Source organism: Dendrobium catenatum, unplaced genomic scaffold (assembly GCF_001605985.2).
Source record: "Dendrobium catenatum unplaced genomic scaffold, ASM160598v2 fragScaff_scaffold_1179, whole genome shotgun sequence".
Classification (NCBI taxonomy): domain Eukaryota; kingdom Viridiplantae; phylum Streptophyta; class Magnoliopsida; order Asparagales; family Orchidaceae; genus Dendrobium; species Dendrobium catenatum.
Window position 1 is genome coordinate 439,362 of NW_021319641.1, and position 20,726 is coordinate 460,087.

The 20,726-nt window shown below is 33.4% G+C and overlaps 1 protein-coding gene across 1 annotated transcript; it reads left to right on the plus strand.

Moving 5' to 3' along the window:
• The first annotated feature begins 10 nt into the window (after window positions 1–10).
• On the plus strand, window positions 11–1,861 carry LOC110100455 ((-)-alpha-terpineol synthase-like). Its single transcript, XM_020827967.2, has 5 exons — window positions 11–233; window positions 351–569; window positions 736–874; window positions 965–1,213; window positions 1,291–1,861. The coding sequence occupies exons 1-5, from the start codon at window positions 22–24 to the stop codon at window positions 1,612–1,614; spliced, it is 1,143 nt and encodes a 380-aa protein (XP_020683626.2). The 5' UTR covers window positions 11–21; the 3' UTR covers window positions 1,615–1,861.
• The last annotated feature ends 18,865 nt before the right edge of the window (window positions 1,862–20,726 follow it).

Genomic DNA, 20,726 nt, shown 5'->3' on the forward strand with positions numbered 1-20,726 from the left:
AAACACATGAACAGGGAGAATATGCAGGAAATTTTACCGGGTAGCATTGAGAGTGCAATAGGCCATGCTTTGGATCTCCCCCTCCATCGCAGGATGCCATGGATGGAAGCTCGGATGTATATAGACATGTATGAGCTTGAAGATGACATGAGCCCTCCATTGCTTCATCTCGCTAAAATCCATTTCAACAAGGTCCAAAGCATTCATCAGAAGGAATTAAAACACGCCGGAAGGTACCTAATTTAAACAAAAAAACGCTTCATCGCCGAAGTCTTCAGATTTTTTTTAAAATATATATATTGAACATGCGTGATTCATGTTGTTTTTCCATGAAATGTAATAATTAATAGCTGGTGGAGAAGATTGGATCTGGGAAAAACAATAAACTTCTCAAGAGACAGGCTTATGGAATGCTTCTTTTATGTTGTTGGAATTGTTCATCATCCTGATTATGGATTTTGCCGAGAAAAACTTACTCAAGTTGGTATGTTGATTGCAACTATTGATGACGTTTATGATGTTTATGGATCCCTTGAAGAACTTGAGCTCTTTACCCAAATTATTGATCGGTTTGTTTCATCTTTTCATTTCTTTTCCTTTCATTTTAATTTTGTTACTTTTATTAATTTATTTCCTATATCGAATCATTCATATAAACAAAGCAAAAGCATCATAAGTTAGGACATCATAAATTTGAGCTTATTATTATATATGTTATCTTCATGAATTTGTTAGTTGGGACATCAAAGGCATCGTAGAACTTCCATATTATATGAAGATTTGTTTTTCTGCCCTCAACGACACTATCAATGGAGTCACAAATCATCTCTATTTAGATGATAGATTGGAAGCCATACCTTATATTAAAAGAGTGGTATTTTATCTTTTCTATATTCTCTCACAATTCCTTATAAATGTATTGAACTTAAAATTATTGAAATTTTCTACTTCAAATATATTGCAGTGGGCAGACTTATTCAAGACATTCTTGGTAGAAGCAAAATGGCATAAGAAAGGATACATTCCAACACTAAAAGAGTATCTTTCTAATGCTTCCATCTCAATATCAGGCCATGTCATACTTTTCCATGCTTATATCTTATTAAAATGTAAAATAAGTAAGGAGACTCTACAGCAACTTCAAGATTTTCCAAATATCATTCGATTACCATCCCTAATATTCCGCCTCTGCAACGACTTAGCAACATCATCGGTGAGCACGCAACCAAATTAGAACATTATATATATAACATATGTTGATTCTTTAATTTTTAGAAATTAAATATACAGGCAGAACAAGAGAGAGGCGATGTCGCAACATCAGTTCAATGCTACATGAAAGAAACAGGAGCTTCTGAGGAAGAAGCTCGCTTATATATATCAATATTGATAAATGATGCATGGAATGATCTGAACAGAGAATATTCAGCTTGTTCTAAGCCACTATTTCCTCAAAGATTCATTGATGCTTCTATAAATCTTGCAAGAATGGCAAATTTCATGTACCAACATGGAGATGGATTTAGTGCTCCAAGTCATCAGATTAAGGGATCCATAAAGTCATTGCTCCTCAATAGCATTTCTAATAATTTATATGAAAGAGATATGCAGTGAAGATCCAATCATTTAATCAACCAATTGCATAAGGTCTAAGCATGATCTCCGAGGATAACATGGCATTGCTCCACAACCTATAAATAAGTTAAGTCGTGCATGAGTAATGTCTTATTATAGACTATTTATATGTAAAGGATATATAGTTGATAAAATGAGAAAATTTTATGTACAAGATGGTGAAAGAAAACACTCAGGCTTGTATTAAACTATTTGTTCTAGAATTTAGTTTATACAAATTGTTAAATCATGGAACTTATTTATACTTGCTAGCATAAGGAGAGTTTTAGATGTTGATTTGATAAACCTTCCAAGTACTTCCTACCATCTAACATCTTAATTAAACATTTACATATTTCTACAATAATTTACAAATAGAATTTTTCTGGATGCCCAAAACATGCCTTACTTATTTTAGAGATTATTTTGAATCACTTCCCCATAAAACAAAACATTGTTCCATTGGCCATGCCAAGAATTTCCTTCAATTTTATGAAATGTTCCATAGCAAGTGGCTTAATGAAAATATTTGTGACTTTATCCTCAATTTTAACAAACTCTACTTGGATTTCCTTCTTCTTGATTTGATCTCTTAAGTAGTGGAAACAGACATCAATACCCTTTTTTTCTTTCATGATGCATGAAATTATTTTTCAATCTTATTATTTTTCCATTGTCTACATAGACTTTTATAGCTTCGATCACTTTTAGCACACCCATTTCCATTCAGCTGTTTCCTTAGCCATGGGCACAATCATGAAGATACTACAATATATGCATCTTCACACATGGAAAGAGCAACAATTTGTTGTTTATTTGAACACCGAGTGAAACTACTGTCTCCATAATAAAGCACCAAACCATTTATGATTTTTCTATCAACTTAATCTCCAGCTCAATCACTACTAAGTACGTATCCGGTAAGTTGAAATTTATTAAAAATCAATATAATGCTGCTAGACTTGGATAACTTTGATGTAGTGAAGATTTATCTTAGCTGCTTTCAAGTGAATCTCAATCGAATTTTCCATAAAGTATCTTGCAATTTTAACGCCATAAAAATTATCTAGGATTGTACATATCAAATTAATATCTTAAACTTCCAATTAACTTTTGAAGTTGGATCCACTTCTTTGCCTACATCATTCTTTTGATAATTTTGTTCTAAATTTCATAGGTGTGTTTATCAATTTGTATTTCGTCATCTTGAATTTCTTGAGAGCTAAAAAAGATGCCTTCATGATTTGTCTTCACTTCTATTCAAAGAAAATAAGAAATACATTTTTATATTTGTCATCTTAAATTCTTGCCCCATGCTTTGCTTCCTCAATCATTAGTAGATTATTGTCTACAAAATTAAGATCAACTATATAAAGGTAAATAAGTAAATTACCTCCATTTTAATATATCTTCACATAGCTGGCATTTCATATAGGCTTTTAATATAGCCGGTTTTATTTCAAATAAAAATCAATCATTGTATTTTATGCACTTAGAATTTTTGTAAGCCATATAAAGTATCTTTTAATTGAATTATAAGTTTTCATTTATTGACATTTTTTATATATTCTAAGGGCTGCACAATATATATTTCTTATTTGATAAATCTAGTTTAAAATAACAAGCAATTTTGCACATTTATCTCCTCTATTATTTTATCAGTATATTGAATGAGCTTATGAAAGAACTATTACGTCAATAAGTGGGAATGGAAAGTTTTATTTCATAGAAATGGTTTGTTGGTGGAGGTGGTTTATCAATGAGCAGAGGCTCAGAGCAGACACTTCATATTCTGTGTTGCATCATGTATGGTGAACAACTGCTTTATTTTCTCTTACTTTTATTAAAATTGCCAGCAGATGATGATACATCGTTGAAAGCTTTTTTTTTTCTTTTCTTTTCTTTTCTTTTTATAGAAGAAGAAGAAGAAAATTAATTAGATATACAATTTTGAATAAAAGTCTTCAGCTTTTTGCTCATTAATTTGTGAATGATGGCAATATTCTTTTCACGAAATTGAATTCATATTTATTCCATCATAAGAGAGGTTGACTTGAACCTACCAAGAATTAGTTGAATTCTTTTGAGATGAGGCTGACTTGAACCTACCAAGAATTATGCTGCAATGTTAAACCTTTTCTACTCAAAAATACTTGTGCCACTAATCAAAGACTTAAGACTTCATTTGGGACGGCTTTCTTTTTGCTTCTTAAAGCATATTTTTAGTATAAAAATTAAATTTTGTACTATAAAAATTAAATTTTGTACTATAAAAATTTTTATGCTAGAAAGCTATTTTATGCAGCAGTAAGAAAGTCATTCCAAATGAAGTCTAAGATTTCGTTTGAGATAGCTTTCTTACTGTTTTCTAAAACAACTTTTTAGTATAAAAATTAAATTTTGTACTATAAAACAGCTTTAAGAAGTAGTAAGAAAATCATTCCAAACGAAGCTTAAGAATTTGTTTGAGACAACTGCATGTTTTATTACATTTGTTATGAAATTGTTGTTGCAAAGTATTTTTAAAACGCAGTGAAAAAACAGTATAAAAGTAGTAGCTAAAAGATATTATGATTGTTATTTGAAAAACAAAACAATGAAAACGCTGTTCCTAACATACCCTAAAAGTCAAAATCTTTACATCATAAAAGAGAATAAATCTAATAATATATTTAAAGAAAAATATGAGCAAACCCCAGCAAGATTGAAGTCGCACTAAATATTGCATCATCAAAATCATTTCAATAATTAAGAAAGTTGATTAAAAAACTTGCTGGTCTTAGCTGCAGGTTTATTTTTAAATTAGAAGATCTAGAAGCATGCTCCATTATTTAAAGATCTTAAGAAGACTAATCAATTCAATGGGATGCCGATAATGAGAAGCCATTCCAAAAGCTTAAAGGATTTGTTGATTACTACGCCACAATTCTTATCAACCTGTGACTTAAATGAGATATTTTCCTCTATTAGCGATCAGCTCAGCAGAAAAAATCAACAAGTAACGTCATGTTTGATTCCACAACAAGATTCTTAATGGAGCTGAGATGAATTTTATGTGTGCATTTATTTCAAAATAAGTCTAATTTAAGCTTCATTTTGGATAGTTTTCTTATTAATTTGCTTTTTAGATTGCAATCATAATTTTTATTTGATCATTATTTTTTTATCGGTTTCAAAAAATGTTTGTGTTCAAAATAATTAGTTTCTCTACAACAGTTTTATATTCACATCTATAAAAAGTTACAGCCATCCCAAACATATTCTTAGATTTCGATTGGGATAATTTCCTTAATTCTTTGTAAAATTGATGTACATAAAGTAATAATCAAAATTATGATTGAGGCTTTGTTTTGGACGACTTTCTTATTGCTTTTTAAAGCATTTTTAATATAAAAATTTTAATTTTTAAACTTTTATAATAAAAAGTTATAAAGCAGTAAGAAAGCCTGTCCCAAACGAGAAAAATTATTATGTGTGGCGTCCGAATTCGCCCGGACACCAATAACAATGCGCTAAATCGCCCAAAAAATGCACTGTACTCGATACCGAGCGCTCAGTACCACTCAGTACCGAGGGCGTAACCGGACGGGAGAACCGTCTTGTGTCCTCACAGAATAATAGCACCCCAAACAAAGGTTGCTGAGATCTGAAAAATAAAATAACAAGGAAGCTGCCCAATTTTTTAATTATTTAATCAGGATATTTTTATATAGATTTTCTTTCTTTTGAAATGCGCTTGAAAGCCAAGCGAGCAAGAGGGCGTTTCGTCAACAAAAAATCATGTGGCTTGAAGGCCTAGATCACTTAAATAAAAATCGTGGAAGCTAAGGCGTTACAGCATCAGTGAAAAGCAAGACGCACCTAATAATCTACCAAAACTCAACCACCCATTCTCTTTTGATATAACATTGTTATTAAAAAGCAGCTCTTTTTGGTTTATTGGTGGGAAGTTTGGCTTCTAATTAAGGACTAATTATTCTGTGCGGATGCTGAATGTCATACGGAGACCTATCAAAATGCGCCACATCAACCTGTGCTCGGTATTATTTGGTACCGCTCAATACCGCTGCTCGGTACTGCTGACATGGTGCATTCTGGTTGGTCTCCGAACGACATTCTGCATTCGATCTCCACACATAATAATTTCTCCTAATTAAGAGGTCATGGGTTTCGGTCTCATGTATGTGTTGTGTGTGTATGTTTGAGCATTGCCCCTAATTTCCCAAAAAAAAAAATTGACATCACGTGGCATTCTTTTTAACCCCTCGTATTTGTTTTTTTTTTTTTTTTTAACAAATTGATGTTTTGTTTGATGAAGAATGAATGCACAATAAAATTATCATAAATTTTAATCATATTTGATCTATTCAAAACTAGTTTATTTTTTCTTATTGAATTCGAAATACATCACAAACTTACTTGGCTCTCCTCGCCGTCACCCACCATTGCCGTCTGACCTCCCGCAGTTAAGTTGGATTACTTTATTTTAAATCAAATTAAAAAATAATCACATTATTTATTTAATGTTCATTAAAAATAAACAACTCTAAGTATTTCAAATATATTATATTTTTTACACTATACTTAAATGAGCCGATCTAGCTCGAACTCAACTCATAATGAGCTTGTGAGTCGAGTATATCAAATCATGAGCTCGAGCTCAAATTAAAGCACAAATATTAAATGAGTTTGAGTTTGACAAAACTCAGCTTGTTGGGTAGTGAGCCTGCTCATATTTTTCAAAATAAAATTTGAATATTATTTTATATGTTGAAAAAAAAAAAACTACAAGTACCTTTATTAAAGGTAAACTTTTGTCATTTCTATATTAAATGCTATTGGAATTCATTCTTTTTTTATCTATTGAAAATCAAGCTATGCCTCCTTCACCGAGCTATCGACATGAGGATAAATTATTCTGTGCAGAAGTCGGATACATAACGTCGTTCGGAGACCAATCAGAATGTGTCACGTCAGCATTGCCAAGCGGTATTGAGCAGTACCAAGCGAAGGGGTGACGTGACACATTCTGGTTAGTCTCCGGATGACGTTTGACATCCGCACAGAATAATTAATCAGACGCGAGGGTGTGATTTGCGCTATTAACATCTTCTCCAATAAGAATATTTTTTAAGAGAGGGGAGTATTTAGGGTAAAAAGAGTAAACATCTTAATCACATATATAAGTTTTGCATCCAAAATCTTTAAACCGATAGTCAAAATTCTGAATCAACAGGCCAATATGAGCTACATTAATGAGTTGAGCTTGAGCCAAACTCGAGCCATAATGTACTTTAATGAGTTGAGCTTGAGCTTCGCTGAACTCATTTATCATCCTAGATTTACACTATATTTTATTTTATTAGCTTTTTATTTTCTTAAGAATAAGCAGAGTATTTTAAAAGAAAGTTGGGATTTTTTTAAAGAATGTGCAAGTGTTTAATTTTAATTAGATATATGAGAAGAGTATTAAAAAAATAAAAAATAAAAATAAACTAACCAAACAGAATGACACATTCCACTGAATACTGTTTGATATATTTAGAATAAGTCAAACAGTTTGGCACATTCAATGAAATGCGTCATATTGTTTCAAAGCATCAAATTATTTAGCGCATTTCATTAAATGTGCCCTTTATATGGTGTATTGCTACAGTTCAGTGAAGGGGCATACAAGGTGAATGCTCTAATTTATTTGACTTATTTGTTCAGTTTTAAATTTTAAAACTTACATGCTCCTATTAATAAAAATATATATTATACATGCTCCTTAAACAAAATTCTAACAAGTCTGTCTTGAAGAATTTGTAGTCATTAAAGTTGGTAAAAATTTCAAGACAGCTAATTTGCCAACACAGTTCACAATTTATTTGAATAAATGAGTAAGGTGGAGAGCAATAGTCAAATTTTTTTATCAAAATAATTTTCTTTGTCCCAGTCAGATGGAGGCAGAGAAATTATGCCGGGTAACTGATCTGGTCGTGTCTCTTGCACGTCTCGAATCCTTCGCATCCTGCGTTTTTAATCTTTATGTTTTCCCTCTCTTCCGCTCCTTCTCTCTCCTCCTTAAATTCTTCCATTGATTTCGATCTGAGAGAGCTTCTCCTTTAAGCTCGCACTCCGATCTGGTGGACTCTTGGGCGGCCTGCAATTGCTTGCAGAGGTGATCATCTTCTGATTCTTCCGTTTGTAACACTGCTTTATGTACTTCTATTTAACCTTTTGATCAGGGCTACGAAGTGCTCATTTTTTTTGCCGCAGAGATTTTTTCTCGAATACCCACTTTAGGAATTTGATTTCGTGTCTTCCAGTTTTGAATGCGTTTCAAATGATGTAGCTTATTCAATGATCCTTCCTGCCTTGTAGCTGTTTGACATAGCTGTAAAAATGCCGTCCTTAGCCTGGCTGCAGAGCGTTGATTATTATTTTATCTGTTTGCCCCTTTCATGAATTGGAACTTTGGAATCTTTGTGGACGCTGTCTTCGTTTCATCGAGGCGTCTGTTTGTTAGTAATGTTTTTACTATTATTTTATGAGGTCGTTTCTTGTCCTCAACTAGTAGATGTTGACTTGAATTGGTTGACAGTTTTGTTTCGAACTTCTTGGCTAATGCAGCACGATCCCGTATTTCTCCATGACTTTTCTCGATATTTTCAACAAAAGATTCTTAACAGAAGCGAAATTTCACCTTTGAATACAGAAATGCACTTGTTTTTCAGGTATATGAATGGAGAGGGTGCCTTGTTTTTAGGATTCTAGATGTTTTAAAGGAATGAAAGGAGTCTCATGGGGACTGATTGTAGGGGTGACAGTTGGCGTTGTGATCGGGATTCTTTTGGCAACAGTTGCGTTGTTCTGCAATTGGTTGAGGAAAAGGAATCCTCAGATTGGAAATAGCAGCTCAAGGAGGGCTTACACTGTACCCATACGAACAAATGGAGTGGATACCTGCACAGTACTCTCAGACTCAACCACTGGCCAGGAATCCCCGAGAATTCCAGAAGAGAACAGCATTTCATTATGGATTGAAGGACCTAAAAGAAAAGGTGTGATCTCGGTGTCTGGCATACCTAAGTATGCTTACAAGTAAGTTTTTTTTAGTTCCTTCAGTTTTAAATTTTAGTTTCTTTGATGCCTTGATCGTCCGTGTTTTTATACTTTCCCTAGCAAGCAACGCAGAATATAGTTGCCTTTGTTGAGCTGTTGTTCGAATGGATAATATTGTTTTAAATTAGTTATTGCTTCTGTTGGTGGACAACTTCCCGAAGATCCCTGTATCCATTATCCTTGGTGCTACTAGATCTTCTTGTTTTAAAATTCATTGATTGTTGGACTTGAGCAGATTTAATTTCTTATTCCACTTTGCCGGTTGGAATGAAACATAGTTTATGTTGAATTTACGGAGACTTTATAAATTGCTGCTTGACATCCTTTAGTAAAATTACCTTCTACCTCATACAAGAAATAGTACGAAAAAATCAAGTATATTCGTCAAGAAACCATATTGCCTATTTAATTTCTTCGTATTCATGTTTACTTTATTATTAGAAGAAATGAAGTCTTTAGTTTCAAATTCTTGTGTTATCAATGTGATTCAAGCATGTATTTGGTATTAAATTACGTTTATTTCTTAAATATATGTTTATCCATAAACCTAAATATTTTCTTTCACTGAACTATAGAATGTCAATGTTCCTTTTACATCCTTTCTTTTTAAGCATATTAAATTGGTAATCATCCTGGATGGAATTATTCAAGAGTTAGCAAGGAGGCTGGTATTCTTCAAGAGACATAAGCTGACATCATGTGTGATGCGGCTGATGCCTCTAATGATCTAGAGAAGGAAGAAGAGATTGAAGGATACAAGATGGAGAATAAGATGAATGGTATTTTATTTTATTCAAATTTAATTTCAATACAAAACCAGAACCATGTTTATAGATTTAGGATTCTCAAGACTTTCTAAGAGTGCGTTGACTAACAAGTAAAGGAATTGTGTCTTTATTAAAGATATATGAAGTTATGAAAATATTTAAATTTTTTGAATTGAATAAACACATGCTTAATAGTTAATTTGGAAAAACAACCTGCAATCTTTTCTGTCCTACATCATTCACCCAGGCCAAAACAAACTCTTCTCCAAAGAGTGGGATGGTGACCATGGAGGTGGTGGAGGCAAGTTGGCTCATATGCAAATCTGTAATCAGCAGAAGAGGACAATAGGTATATATTTGGAGATGTTGGTGGCAATAAAAGCAGAATATTGTTCTAGAAGACGAGCACCAGAGCGAGCAGAGATCACGTAGCGGCGAAGATCGGGGCAGGATGCCCTAAATTGCCAGAGCGGCGCACGAGAGGAGGAGAGAGATTATTGTCATATTTCCATATGCCTTCATGATTTGTCTTGATTTGTCTTCACTTCCATTCAAAGAAAATAAGAAATACATTTTCATATTTGTCATCTTAAATTCTTTCCCCATGATTTGCTTCCTCAATCATTAGTAGATTATTGTCTACAAAATTAAGATCAACTATATAAAGGTAAATAAATTACCTCCATTTTAATATATCTTCACATAGAGGGCATTTCATATAGGTTTTTAATATAGCCGTTTTTATTTCAAATAAAAATCAATCATTGTATTTTATGCACTTAGAATTTTTGTAAGCCATATAAAGTATCTTTTGAATTATAAAGTTTTCATTTATTGACATTTTTTATATACTCTAAGGGATGCACAATATATATTTCTTCTTTAATAAATCCAGCTTAAAACAAATTTTAAACTCATTTTATGAATAAGCCAACCATTAATGCAATAAGAAAAACTATCAAATAAATAATTATTTATATAAATAACAAGTAGATATCTCTTCACAGTCAATGCCTTTTTTTTATTTCTATTTCTCCCTCTGCATTTTTTTTATTATTTTGTACACCCATTTGACACTAATGATTTTATTCATTCAAATGAAGTTTTCATCTCCGATGTGTAAATATTCACGAGTGATTTAATTTCTTCATTCATTGTGCTTTCCACCTTCAATCTCATATGGTTTCTTCACATTCTAATAGCTCTCTATTTGCATGTAAACAAACAAAGTGAAGGTAGTTCTTCTTTTGAATAAAACCATTACTGTCAAATCGTGTAATTCTTCTTCGAAGTTTAGTGAAATTTATTCAAACATAGTGAAGGTCATTCAAATTCTAATGGCTCGATACTTCATAAATTTCACATAAATTTCTTATATTCTCTAGCTGTTGACTATCTTCAACAATTAGTGGCGAGGCATTAGAATGCAGAGAGAGTGGTGAAGAATCTTAAATCCCAACAAGTACTCGATCACTCTATGTCATGAATGTCTTCATTCTTCTTTTACCAATACTAATAATATCCTTCTTTATTAAACCACTAAAAATTACTTTAAAAGCATTTGGATAAAATAATTTATAGACTTTAGATAGGTACTTGATAAAGATAATCAGTATGGAGCACCTACCATCTAGTTGGGTCCTCTTCTTTTGAACATATGCATATGCAAAGCTCCCAAACACCTTTAAGTAAGATATATATATTTGGCTTTATCACTAATCAAATTACTTTAGGCTTGATGTTGGGCATCAATTGAGGTTATAGACACATACACCACTACCTCAACCCAAAAATCCTTTGGCTTATTTTTGCTCTAGATCATACTAAGTGTCATATTAAAGATGGTACATTTCTTTCTTTTTAGCTAGACCTTTCTTTTGGGATGAAAATTTTGTTCTAAGTTGATGTCCTTCTTCAAACCCATTTGATGTGAACTTGCCACCATGGTTAGATTGAATTGAATTTAATTTGGTAATCACTTTCTTCCTCATTATTTTGAATTTCTTGAACATAGCAAAAGCTTTTGATTGTGTACTTAAAAAAAATTGACCAAAGTCATTATTGCATAATCTTCAACAAAATTAAGAAAATAACTGTGCTTACCAAAAGATGCTAGAGCATTCGGTCATCATACATCCATATGGACTAATTTAAGTAAGTTTTTTACTCCAAAGCTCACTTCATTAGTAAAACTTTTTCTAGGTTTATTTCTAAATACACAACATTCACAAATCTCATTTGGATAATTGATGTATAGAAAACAAAGCCCTGCATTGGGTACCCATACCCACACCCACCCATGTACCCACCCATACCCATTCCCAATGGGTATGGGTGGGTATGGGTACTCCCATGACCTTGTGGATGGGTATGAGTGGGTACCCAAAATCGGGGGATAAATCAATATGCATTGCTAATCACCGTATATCTTATATTACTTCAATCCTCACTACATAGTATGTAGTACTTAACCACGCTGCGACTACGATAAATTCTGATATGCAGCTTGAAAGTTTGCAATCAAAGCAAATGGCAACAAGCCTCAAGGCCATCAGTCCATGGTAGACTGCGTTCAAAAAACATGGAAAGTGGGTGTGTATAGGTGGGTATGACATCCCAAAAGTTATCATGGGTGGGCATGGGTGGGCGAAGCCCGTCCGAATAAAGCGTGGGTACCCAACCAAGACCCCATGTAGTGCTTTGATAGAAAACCATGCAGCATCCTTCTCAAACCAAATTACATATCCCAAGAACTAAATTCAACTTGATTTTACATTAATTGATGATCTTCAAACCAAATTAATTAAAATCAATTATTCATTAGGAGTTAAAACTTCAATTACTCATAATAAATCAAATAAAATTCATAAAAATTTGAAACTACCGTCAATCAACTCTAAATCAATTTTACAATCAAACAAAATTAAAATCTAAAACCAAATTTCAGTCAAATTTAATTAATAAGTAATTCTCAACTTTTGTGATCAACCTCATAAATTAAGTTCGGAGTTGATTTGATAACAAAATCAAATTACCACTCTTATGTTAATAATTAAATCATTAAAGTAAATCATTAAATTCTTAATTTCAAATATAACTAAATAAATAGGACAAATACAATTTAAAAAGACATAAATAATTAAATAAATTTAGCGATAAATAATTTTAATTTTTTTAAAAAAATTGAATAAATCTTAATAATAATTCATGAATAACTAATTAAAATTCAATAATTAATTAAAATTTTCAAATAACTCAAATAAAAATCAGGAAATTATAATTAAAAATTAAATTATTTAAACTAAATTAATTTTTAACTTATTTGATTAAAATTTATTTTTGTCAAATAAACTTGATAATTAATTTTGATTAAATGAATAAAGGTTTTTATGCTTTATGCATGAGTTTACTTGGATGGCATCTTATTATTTGATTTTAAGACCTGTAATATATTTTAAATAACAAAAAGAACTCTATGTTGTGCACAACTCCTTTCAAGAAGGCTTTAACATATTTAATTGGCTGGATATTCAAACCTTAATAAATCATTTGACCCTATACAACATGCTTGGCTCCACTTAGAGAGCATGTGTATTAGGGGTGCAAATGAGTAGAGTCGAGCTCGAGCCAGGTAGTGTTCGAGTCGAGCTCGATTATCGAATATCGAGCTCGAGCTCGAGCTCGACTCATCTCATATGTCGAGTGACTCGTCGGGCTTAGTCGAGATCCGCTGTGAACTCCATCCCGAGTAGGCTTGTCGAGCTCAGTTGAACTCCGTAGCAAACTCCTTTGTCATCATGAGCCCTCCATCGCCTCCGCTTGTCCATTGTCAAGTTCACAGTCGGGCTCGCAGTCGAGATCCACTGGATTTGATCAAGCGTCCTGAGCTCAACTCGAGATAAGATACGTCGTCGACATTGTCGTCACAAGCTTGTCGTCATGTTTTTCATCAAGATCACATCCGCAGTTGAGATCTAGCATCCAAAGCTTATCAAGATCGCGTCCGTCATTGAGATCTAGCGTCATTGAGATCTGCACAGACAAAGGGTATCAAGCGGTACCTAGTGGTACCCAGCGGTACCGAACGGTACCTAGCAGGATTTTATACTAGTGTGCAGACGGTTCTCCCCGTCTGCACTCCGCACCTAATAATCTCTTCAACTAGAGGGACCACATAGTCAAAGCAATGCTTGCTTAAAGGAAGCTTCGTTAACCAGCACTAGCCTGTAAGTAAGTAGCTACTTATGATTTCATAAATATGAACTTGGACTTCTAGTCCATCACCTTATTTGTTAGTTCGTTCATTCTCATATGAAGTGAGGAGAATTATTGGTGTCTTCCATGAATTCCTTAACAAGATACATTTGGTGGAATAAGGTGAGGCTCCACTTGATCTTCTCTCATTGCAAATGTGAGACGAAGGCCACAATGATGGAAATCATGTTCAATGTGATATACATTAGCATGAACCTATAAAAATTGAGAATCTCAGTGAGCTTTAGATAGAGTGGGAGTCACAAGCCAAGCTTGAAGTGGTCGCAAGGGATGCATAGTTCTTTCTCAAAGAAAGTGTTGAGGTGCTTTCCTGCAACGGGTACTTGGGACCACCATGTTGGCATCCTTGTATTAATACCCAAGCAATTCCATATTTATAAATTTCTTAATTCCTGGCAAGTTATGATAATGCTCAAACCTAGCAAACACCTTGGGACATCTTCTCAAAACTGCCATTTCAAACAAGAAAGCTCGCGCCAGTGGAGAGCAAGATATCATACATGTACATGACTACTGACTTTTCTTTATAGTTGAGGCACAAAAGTTGACTGTACAAAATTGACATCGTCGTAATATAAGGGAAAAAAAGGATAGCACGTTTCATAAAATAGACTCGGTGTAGTTAGTTATATGCATACAAACTTGGCTTGTGTAAAGATCAGCTCTAATACGTGTATTAAAGATCAATATAGGAAAAAAATGATGCACTCCTGCTCGCCCTAGCACGCTATCTCAGGCGATTTAGAATTTCCTCCCCGACCCCTATTTTTGGCCTTTTTTTTCACTTTCTCCTCTCATTTTTTGCTATTCCATCTTGAGATCTGAGGGTTTTGGGTTCCCTCTCTGGGATCCTTCCCCCTTTCGGGCAAGTTTCTAATTATGGTGGGAGCTTCTTCCTCTACCCCATGGGGGAACGCTACTGAGCCTGTGTTGTATGAGAATAAAGGCTTCTTTAATTTGGATGGCAATGGCTTAAAATCTCCTTCTCGTTCACGATTTTTCAAAGAGGTACTCTCTGGTAGCTCATCTACAGGTGATGCTCTTCCTACCTTAACTCAAACGGTTTTCAATGGGGTTCTGACTGTTCTGTTATCTGATGTTGAAGTCCTTAAATTGGCTTCCCCTTTTCAATTTATGTTGGTTGGTAAATTAGAATTAAGTAGACCTAACCTTGATTCTATACACCATTTTTTTGCTACTTTGAAACTTACGGGTTTTTATTCGGTCGGATTACTCGATTTTAAGCATGTTTCTATACAGTTATCTAATGATCTTGACTACAGTATAGTTTTTTCTAGGCATTCTTATTTCATCTATAACTTTCAAATGCAAATTTTAAAATGGACCCCATTTTTCAATATTAAGAAAGAATCCCCTATAGTTCATTTCTGGATCTCTTTTCTGAATTTGTGCCTTCATTTCTTTAACCCAAAAGTCCTACATGCTTTGGGTTCGATTTTCAGGAGACCTGTTCAGACGGATCAGGCGACTGCTTCTAGGACTCGGCCGTCTATGACTGGAGTTCTAGTTGAGGTTGATATTTCCAAAAAACATGCCAAGGAAGTTTGGGTTGGATCCAAAGCCTTCGGTTATTTTCAAAAAGCTGAGTTTAAAAAAGTACCCGATTTCTATTCTCATTGTAAAATACATGGCCATGCTCAAATTGAAAGTTTTAAGCTGCACCCAAAGTTAAAAAATTCAACTGTTTTAATTAGTGTGAAGCTTGGATCCACCGAGAAAAAAAATTATGTGCCTATTGTGGATAACAATGAATTAATCCATATGGATCAGGTGGAACCGCTTCCTACTAATGATAAGTTAGATAATGTTGTTAGTGACTGCGAATATTCAAGAAAATATAATGGAAGTTTTAAATGAAAAGGAGGAGAATGATTTGAATGCTATGAACAATGATATTGAAAATGAACCTAATATCTTTGTTTCTATTGATTCTATGTTCAATGAAACGAAAAATCCTAATTTTACTAAACCTTGTTTGTTTTCTAATTAACTCCAAAGGAAAAGGTTTGAAGGACACTGATTTTGTGGGTAATATGATTGACTCTAATGAGGTTTGTGAAGAACGTGAATTCATAACCTCTTCTTCTTTTGACCCTATAATTGTGAATCTGGAGACTACATCCTCTTCCAATCATGATAAAGATGCTCAAAAAAGTTTTGACGAGGACCGTTTCATTAAGGTTGGTAAAAAGAAAGGTAAGCATGCTAAAAATCTATTACCTGCTACTCCTAGATCCACCAGAGCTCAAACTTCCTCAAAATATTACAATGATTAAGGCTCTCATTTGGAATGTGAGGGGTATTGGAGGTAAGGACTCTAAAGTTAGAGTCAGAAATCTCTGTAGAGTTCATAATATTCACCTTTTGGTTTTAAATGAATCTTTCATTTCTAACGATAAAATTGTTTCTACTACTACTGCTTTGGGTTTTTCTAAGTACTATGCTAATTGCTCTAATAAAATTTGGATTATGTGAAATAATGCCATGTCTTTGAATATAATTTTTGATTTACCTCAAGTTGTTCATTCTCAAATTAGCTTATTTAGATGTCATGCCTCTTTTGTGTATGCTTCGTGACTAGATTGAACCGCAGTACTCTTTGGGATCAATTACTTAATTTTGCTTCTAATATTAATAGCCCTTGGTGTGTGGGAGGTGATTTTATTATCATTTCTAATGCCACAAAAAGAGTTGGGGGAAATCCTCCCAATCCTAAAGCTATGGAAGATTTTAACTCTATGTTTAACGATTGCAATTTGAATGATATTGGTTTTTCTGGGAGTCATTTTATTTGGAATAGAGCTAATTTATGGCAAAGACTCGATAGGATCCTTTTTAATAATGAGTGGCTTGTTGATATTGCTATGTCTAATGTTGAACATTTAAGTAGAACGCCTTCCGATCATACTCCTCTTCTTTTGAACATTAATGATAATAGTCGCACTGGTTCTTATGCTTTTAGATTTTAGAACATGTGGATTTCCCATGTTGATTTTATGAATGTGGTCTATACTAATTGGAGTTCTCCTGTGTACCCTAATAACAATATCACTGGCATGCTTAGATTATGGGCTAAGATGAATAGACTTAAGCAATGTTTGATATGGTGAAATATATAAAAATATGTTTAAAAATATATTTTCTAATATTAAAGAAGCTGAGATTAAGGTCACTGATTTGGACAACACTTACTTGGATAATCCTAACTTTAATAATCTTAACTGCCTTAACCATGCAAAGGACTATCTCTTTCAATTGCAGCTCCAGGAAAAAACTTTCTGGAGACAAAAGTCTAATGCTAAATTTGTAGTGGAGGGTGATAGGAATACTAAATTCTTTCATGCCTTGGCCAATAAGAATAGAATTAAGAATTAGATTCACAAAATTGTTAATAATGATGGTAGCTTGATTGAGTCAGATGAGTTGATTTGTAGGTCTGGAGTTGATCATTTCATGAATATTTTTAATAGCCAAAGTAAGTTTTTTCCTATAAGTAATCCTCATGTTATACATCAACTTATTAATGATAACGACAACAATTTATTTTGTCAAATTCCTTTTGAAATTAAGATTTTTAATATTATTAATGATTTGAATGGTGATGCGGTTGTGGGTCCTGATGGTTTCACGACCAAAATTTTTCAAAAAACTTGGAATATTGTCAAGTTGGATGTGATTGAAGAGGTGAAAGATTTCTTTTCAGGGAATTCTTATCTTAAATTCTTCTCTTCCACCAATATTATCCCCATTCCTAAAAAAGAGGGGGCTAATAATTGGAATGACTTCAGACCGATTAGCCTTTGCACTTTTTTTAACAAGCTCAATTCTAAAATCATTTCCAATCAGTTGATTAATATTCTTCCTAGAATTATTTCTTATAATCAGACTAGTTTTGTGAAGGGTAGAATGTATTTTTGACAATGTTCTTCTAATTCAAAACTGACTAATTTTCTATCTTTTGGTGGTAGACTGATTCTGATTAAGTCAGTTTTGAATTCTATCCCTACTTATCTGTTTCATACTTTACAACCTACGGCCTCTACTTGCATTAGGTTAGAGAGGATGATAAGCAAGTTTTTTTGGGGTTCTAAATATAATAGTAATGGTATCCCGTGGTCTTCTTGGAGTAACATTTGTGGGGTGTTTAATGAAGGGGGATTAGGGTGCAAAATTTGGTTTGATGATGCTCAAGCTTTCTCTCATATACTTTGGTTTTCATTTAGATCTAATATCAGTTTATGGGCTCACTATATGATGTTAAGAATTGCAATAATATTCATCCGACTTTATGTTTCTATAAAAATTCTGATTCCATGATATGGAAAAGATTGTGTAACATTAAATGGGAAGCTGAACATTTTATTCAATGGGGGTTGGGTAAAGGTGATATTTTTTCATGGCAAGACAACTGGATGGGGCCTTTTTCAATAGATATGTTTTTAAATACGCACTCGATTGATAATGTTAAGGTTTTTAAATTTTTTACTCGTGATAGTTGGAATGTCACTAAACTTAGGGAGGTGGTTTCTTCTATTTTAGTGGACATTATTTTAAATATTCCTTTACAAGGTCATTGTAAGGATAAAATTTTATTCACTCTTTATTCGTCTGGAAAATTTTAGTTGAAAAATGTTTGGGACACTTTTAGAATCAAATTTGAGAAATCCCTTATTTTTTCTGCTATTTAGAATAAATGTTTTCTGATTTCTTACTCTATCCTAGTTTGGAGGTGTCTTAAAGGTTATCTTTCGGTTTATGTCTTGCTTCAGAAAAAAGGTTTTAACCTTCCTTCAAAATGTTTGTGTTGTTCTAATGTGGAGAATATTAATCACCTGTTTATGAATGGTAATATTGCTCATAAAGTGTGGAGTTATTTCAATATTCTTGCCAAAAAAAATTTGTTAATAACCAAAATGATGTGTTATTTATTTTAGAGAATTGGGTGCATGCTTCTAAAGGTCATATTTTTAATTTGCTTCCTATTCTTATTTTTTGGTACATTTGGAAAGCTAGAAATGAGGCTAAGGATAATGACATCAAAATGGATGCTACTAAAATTATTTCGAATGTGAGACATAAAATTTTGCAATTTTATTCCTACAATCTTATATCTGTTAAGAACTTTCATAATTGTCTGGATATGGAAACTGCTTTTGGCATTCCCAAGGCTTATGGGGCTCTGAATTCAGTTGAAAAGGTGGTTAAATGGATTAAACCCAAACCCTCTTATGTCAAGCTTAACTCTGATGGGTCTGTTGGGCCCAATTATGCTGGTGCTGGTGGTATAATCCGTGATCATTTGTATTTTGTTACTGCAGCTTATGCTGGTCCTATACAGTTATCCAATGTTATTACGGTAGAGCATATGGGCTTGTCTTATGGCATGGGTATTGATTTTGTGTGGATTGAGATGGATGCAATGCTTCTTGTCCATATTATTACCAATGTGGTGCCTAGAAATCCTCAAAACCTTTATCTTATTAGAAAATTAAAGAATTCCCTTTCTTCTATTAATTATTCTATTTTGCACATTTATCATGAAGCTAATGCATTTGCGGATTGGTTAGCTAATTAGGGTTGTCATCTTGATAGTTATTTGGAGTTTGATATTAGGAGTTTACATCCTATGTTGAAAGGTATGATTAATTTAGATAAAGTTGGGTTGTCTTATATCTGGAATATTTGATCTTTTTGTTCATTTGCCTAGTTTACATCCCACAAGTTTTTCTTTATCTGTAGCTGTTTCCTCTTATTTCTGCTGGTGGATCCTGTGGAATCTGATGGTTCAATGTTGGTACTGTTTGAGTTGTTTGAACATGGCATATGTTAATTTCTATTGGTGGTTTGTGAACTTGGGGTATGTTATTTCCCCTTTGTTAGCTTGTTATGATGTTAGGTGGTTGTGCTTTTTTTTGTCACAACTTGAAGTTTAAAGGTGTTGTTAGTTAGGGTTTTGATCTTCAGTTTTTTACCAAGCAGGTGCTTGGGTTGGGGTGCATCCTGTTGAGCTATTTTTTTGTTTTAGCATATTTTTCTATTAACCACCATGACCATCTGGGGATTTTATTGGGTTCAGAGAGAAAGCTGTTCAGTTTTTTGGATGTCCAGGCTATCCTTAATTGGCTCTAAGGCTACTGGCATTTGCTTTGTTTTTGGGTTTGCCTTTGAGATTAGGATCCGTAAAATCAGTTGTATGGTTTTCTCCCATGATTTTTATTGGTTTCAATTTAAATATAAACTTATTCTCTTGTATTATAGGCTTTTCTTTTATAGGTATGGTGGCTAGAATTTTGATACTGCTGAGCATTCGGCCGTGCATGGTAATTTTGCAAGCTATGGCTCATCCCACATTTTTTGTTGGAAGTTCGTGCTGAATGGTGATCTTATGCTCTTCCTTTTTTGGGTACTGTTTACTTGCAGCCCTAGAATGTTATTAGATATTTTTATAACTTTTAGTATTAGTAACCACCGGTTCTTAGGTTTTATTTTGTTTTATTTTGTAGCTATGATGAGTATTAGTGAGCTGGATGTTCTGTTTTAAGGACCTTGTAACCCAGTTTTATATTAATGCATAGGCCCCTCCGCGGGTTTCAACTAAAAAAATAAGATCAATATAGGAAAAATAAAATAGGAAGAAACAATGAAGAATAAAGAAGAAGCTCTTTGTGGTATTTCTCTTTGCTATAATAAATGCAATGTACATTATTTTTATATGTATGTTGAATGATTATGCATCAATCTGTTGGAGCAGCACATGTAATGAACTTTGCTTATTTAATCAGCTCTGCATAAAATGGTTGGTGTAGTGAGTGGATCCTAGTCACTTGGGCTAAGCACAATACTACTAGCTAGGTTCGTTAATAACCCCCTAAAAGTGAATTGGGTAGGTAACACCGTGAGCTTGTCACTAAGAACAAAAAACTGCTGCTTAGGGAAGATCTT

Bases quoted from the DNA above. Each gene is read 5' to 3' on its own strand.
- LOC110100455 (XM_020827967.2), top strand. From the start codon at position 22: ATGCAGGAAATTTTACCGGGTAGCATTGAGAGTGCAATAGGCCATGCT. The intron at 875-964 runs GTATTTTATCTT...AATATATTGCAG, and splicing joins TACCTTATATTAAAAGAGTG to TGGGCAGACTTATTCAAGAC. The intron at 1,214-1,290 runs GTGAGCACGCAA...TTAAATATACAG, and splicing joins ACGACTTAGCAACATCATCG to GCAGAACAAGAGAGAGGCGA.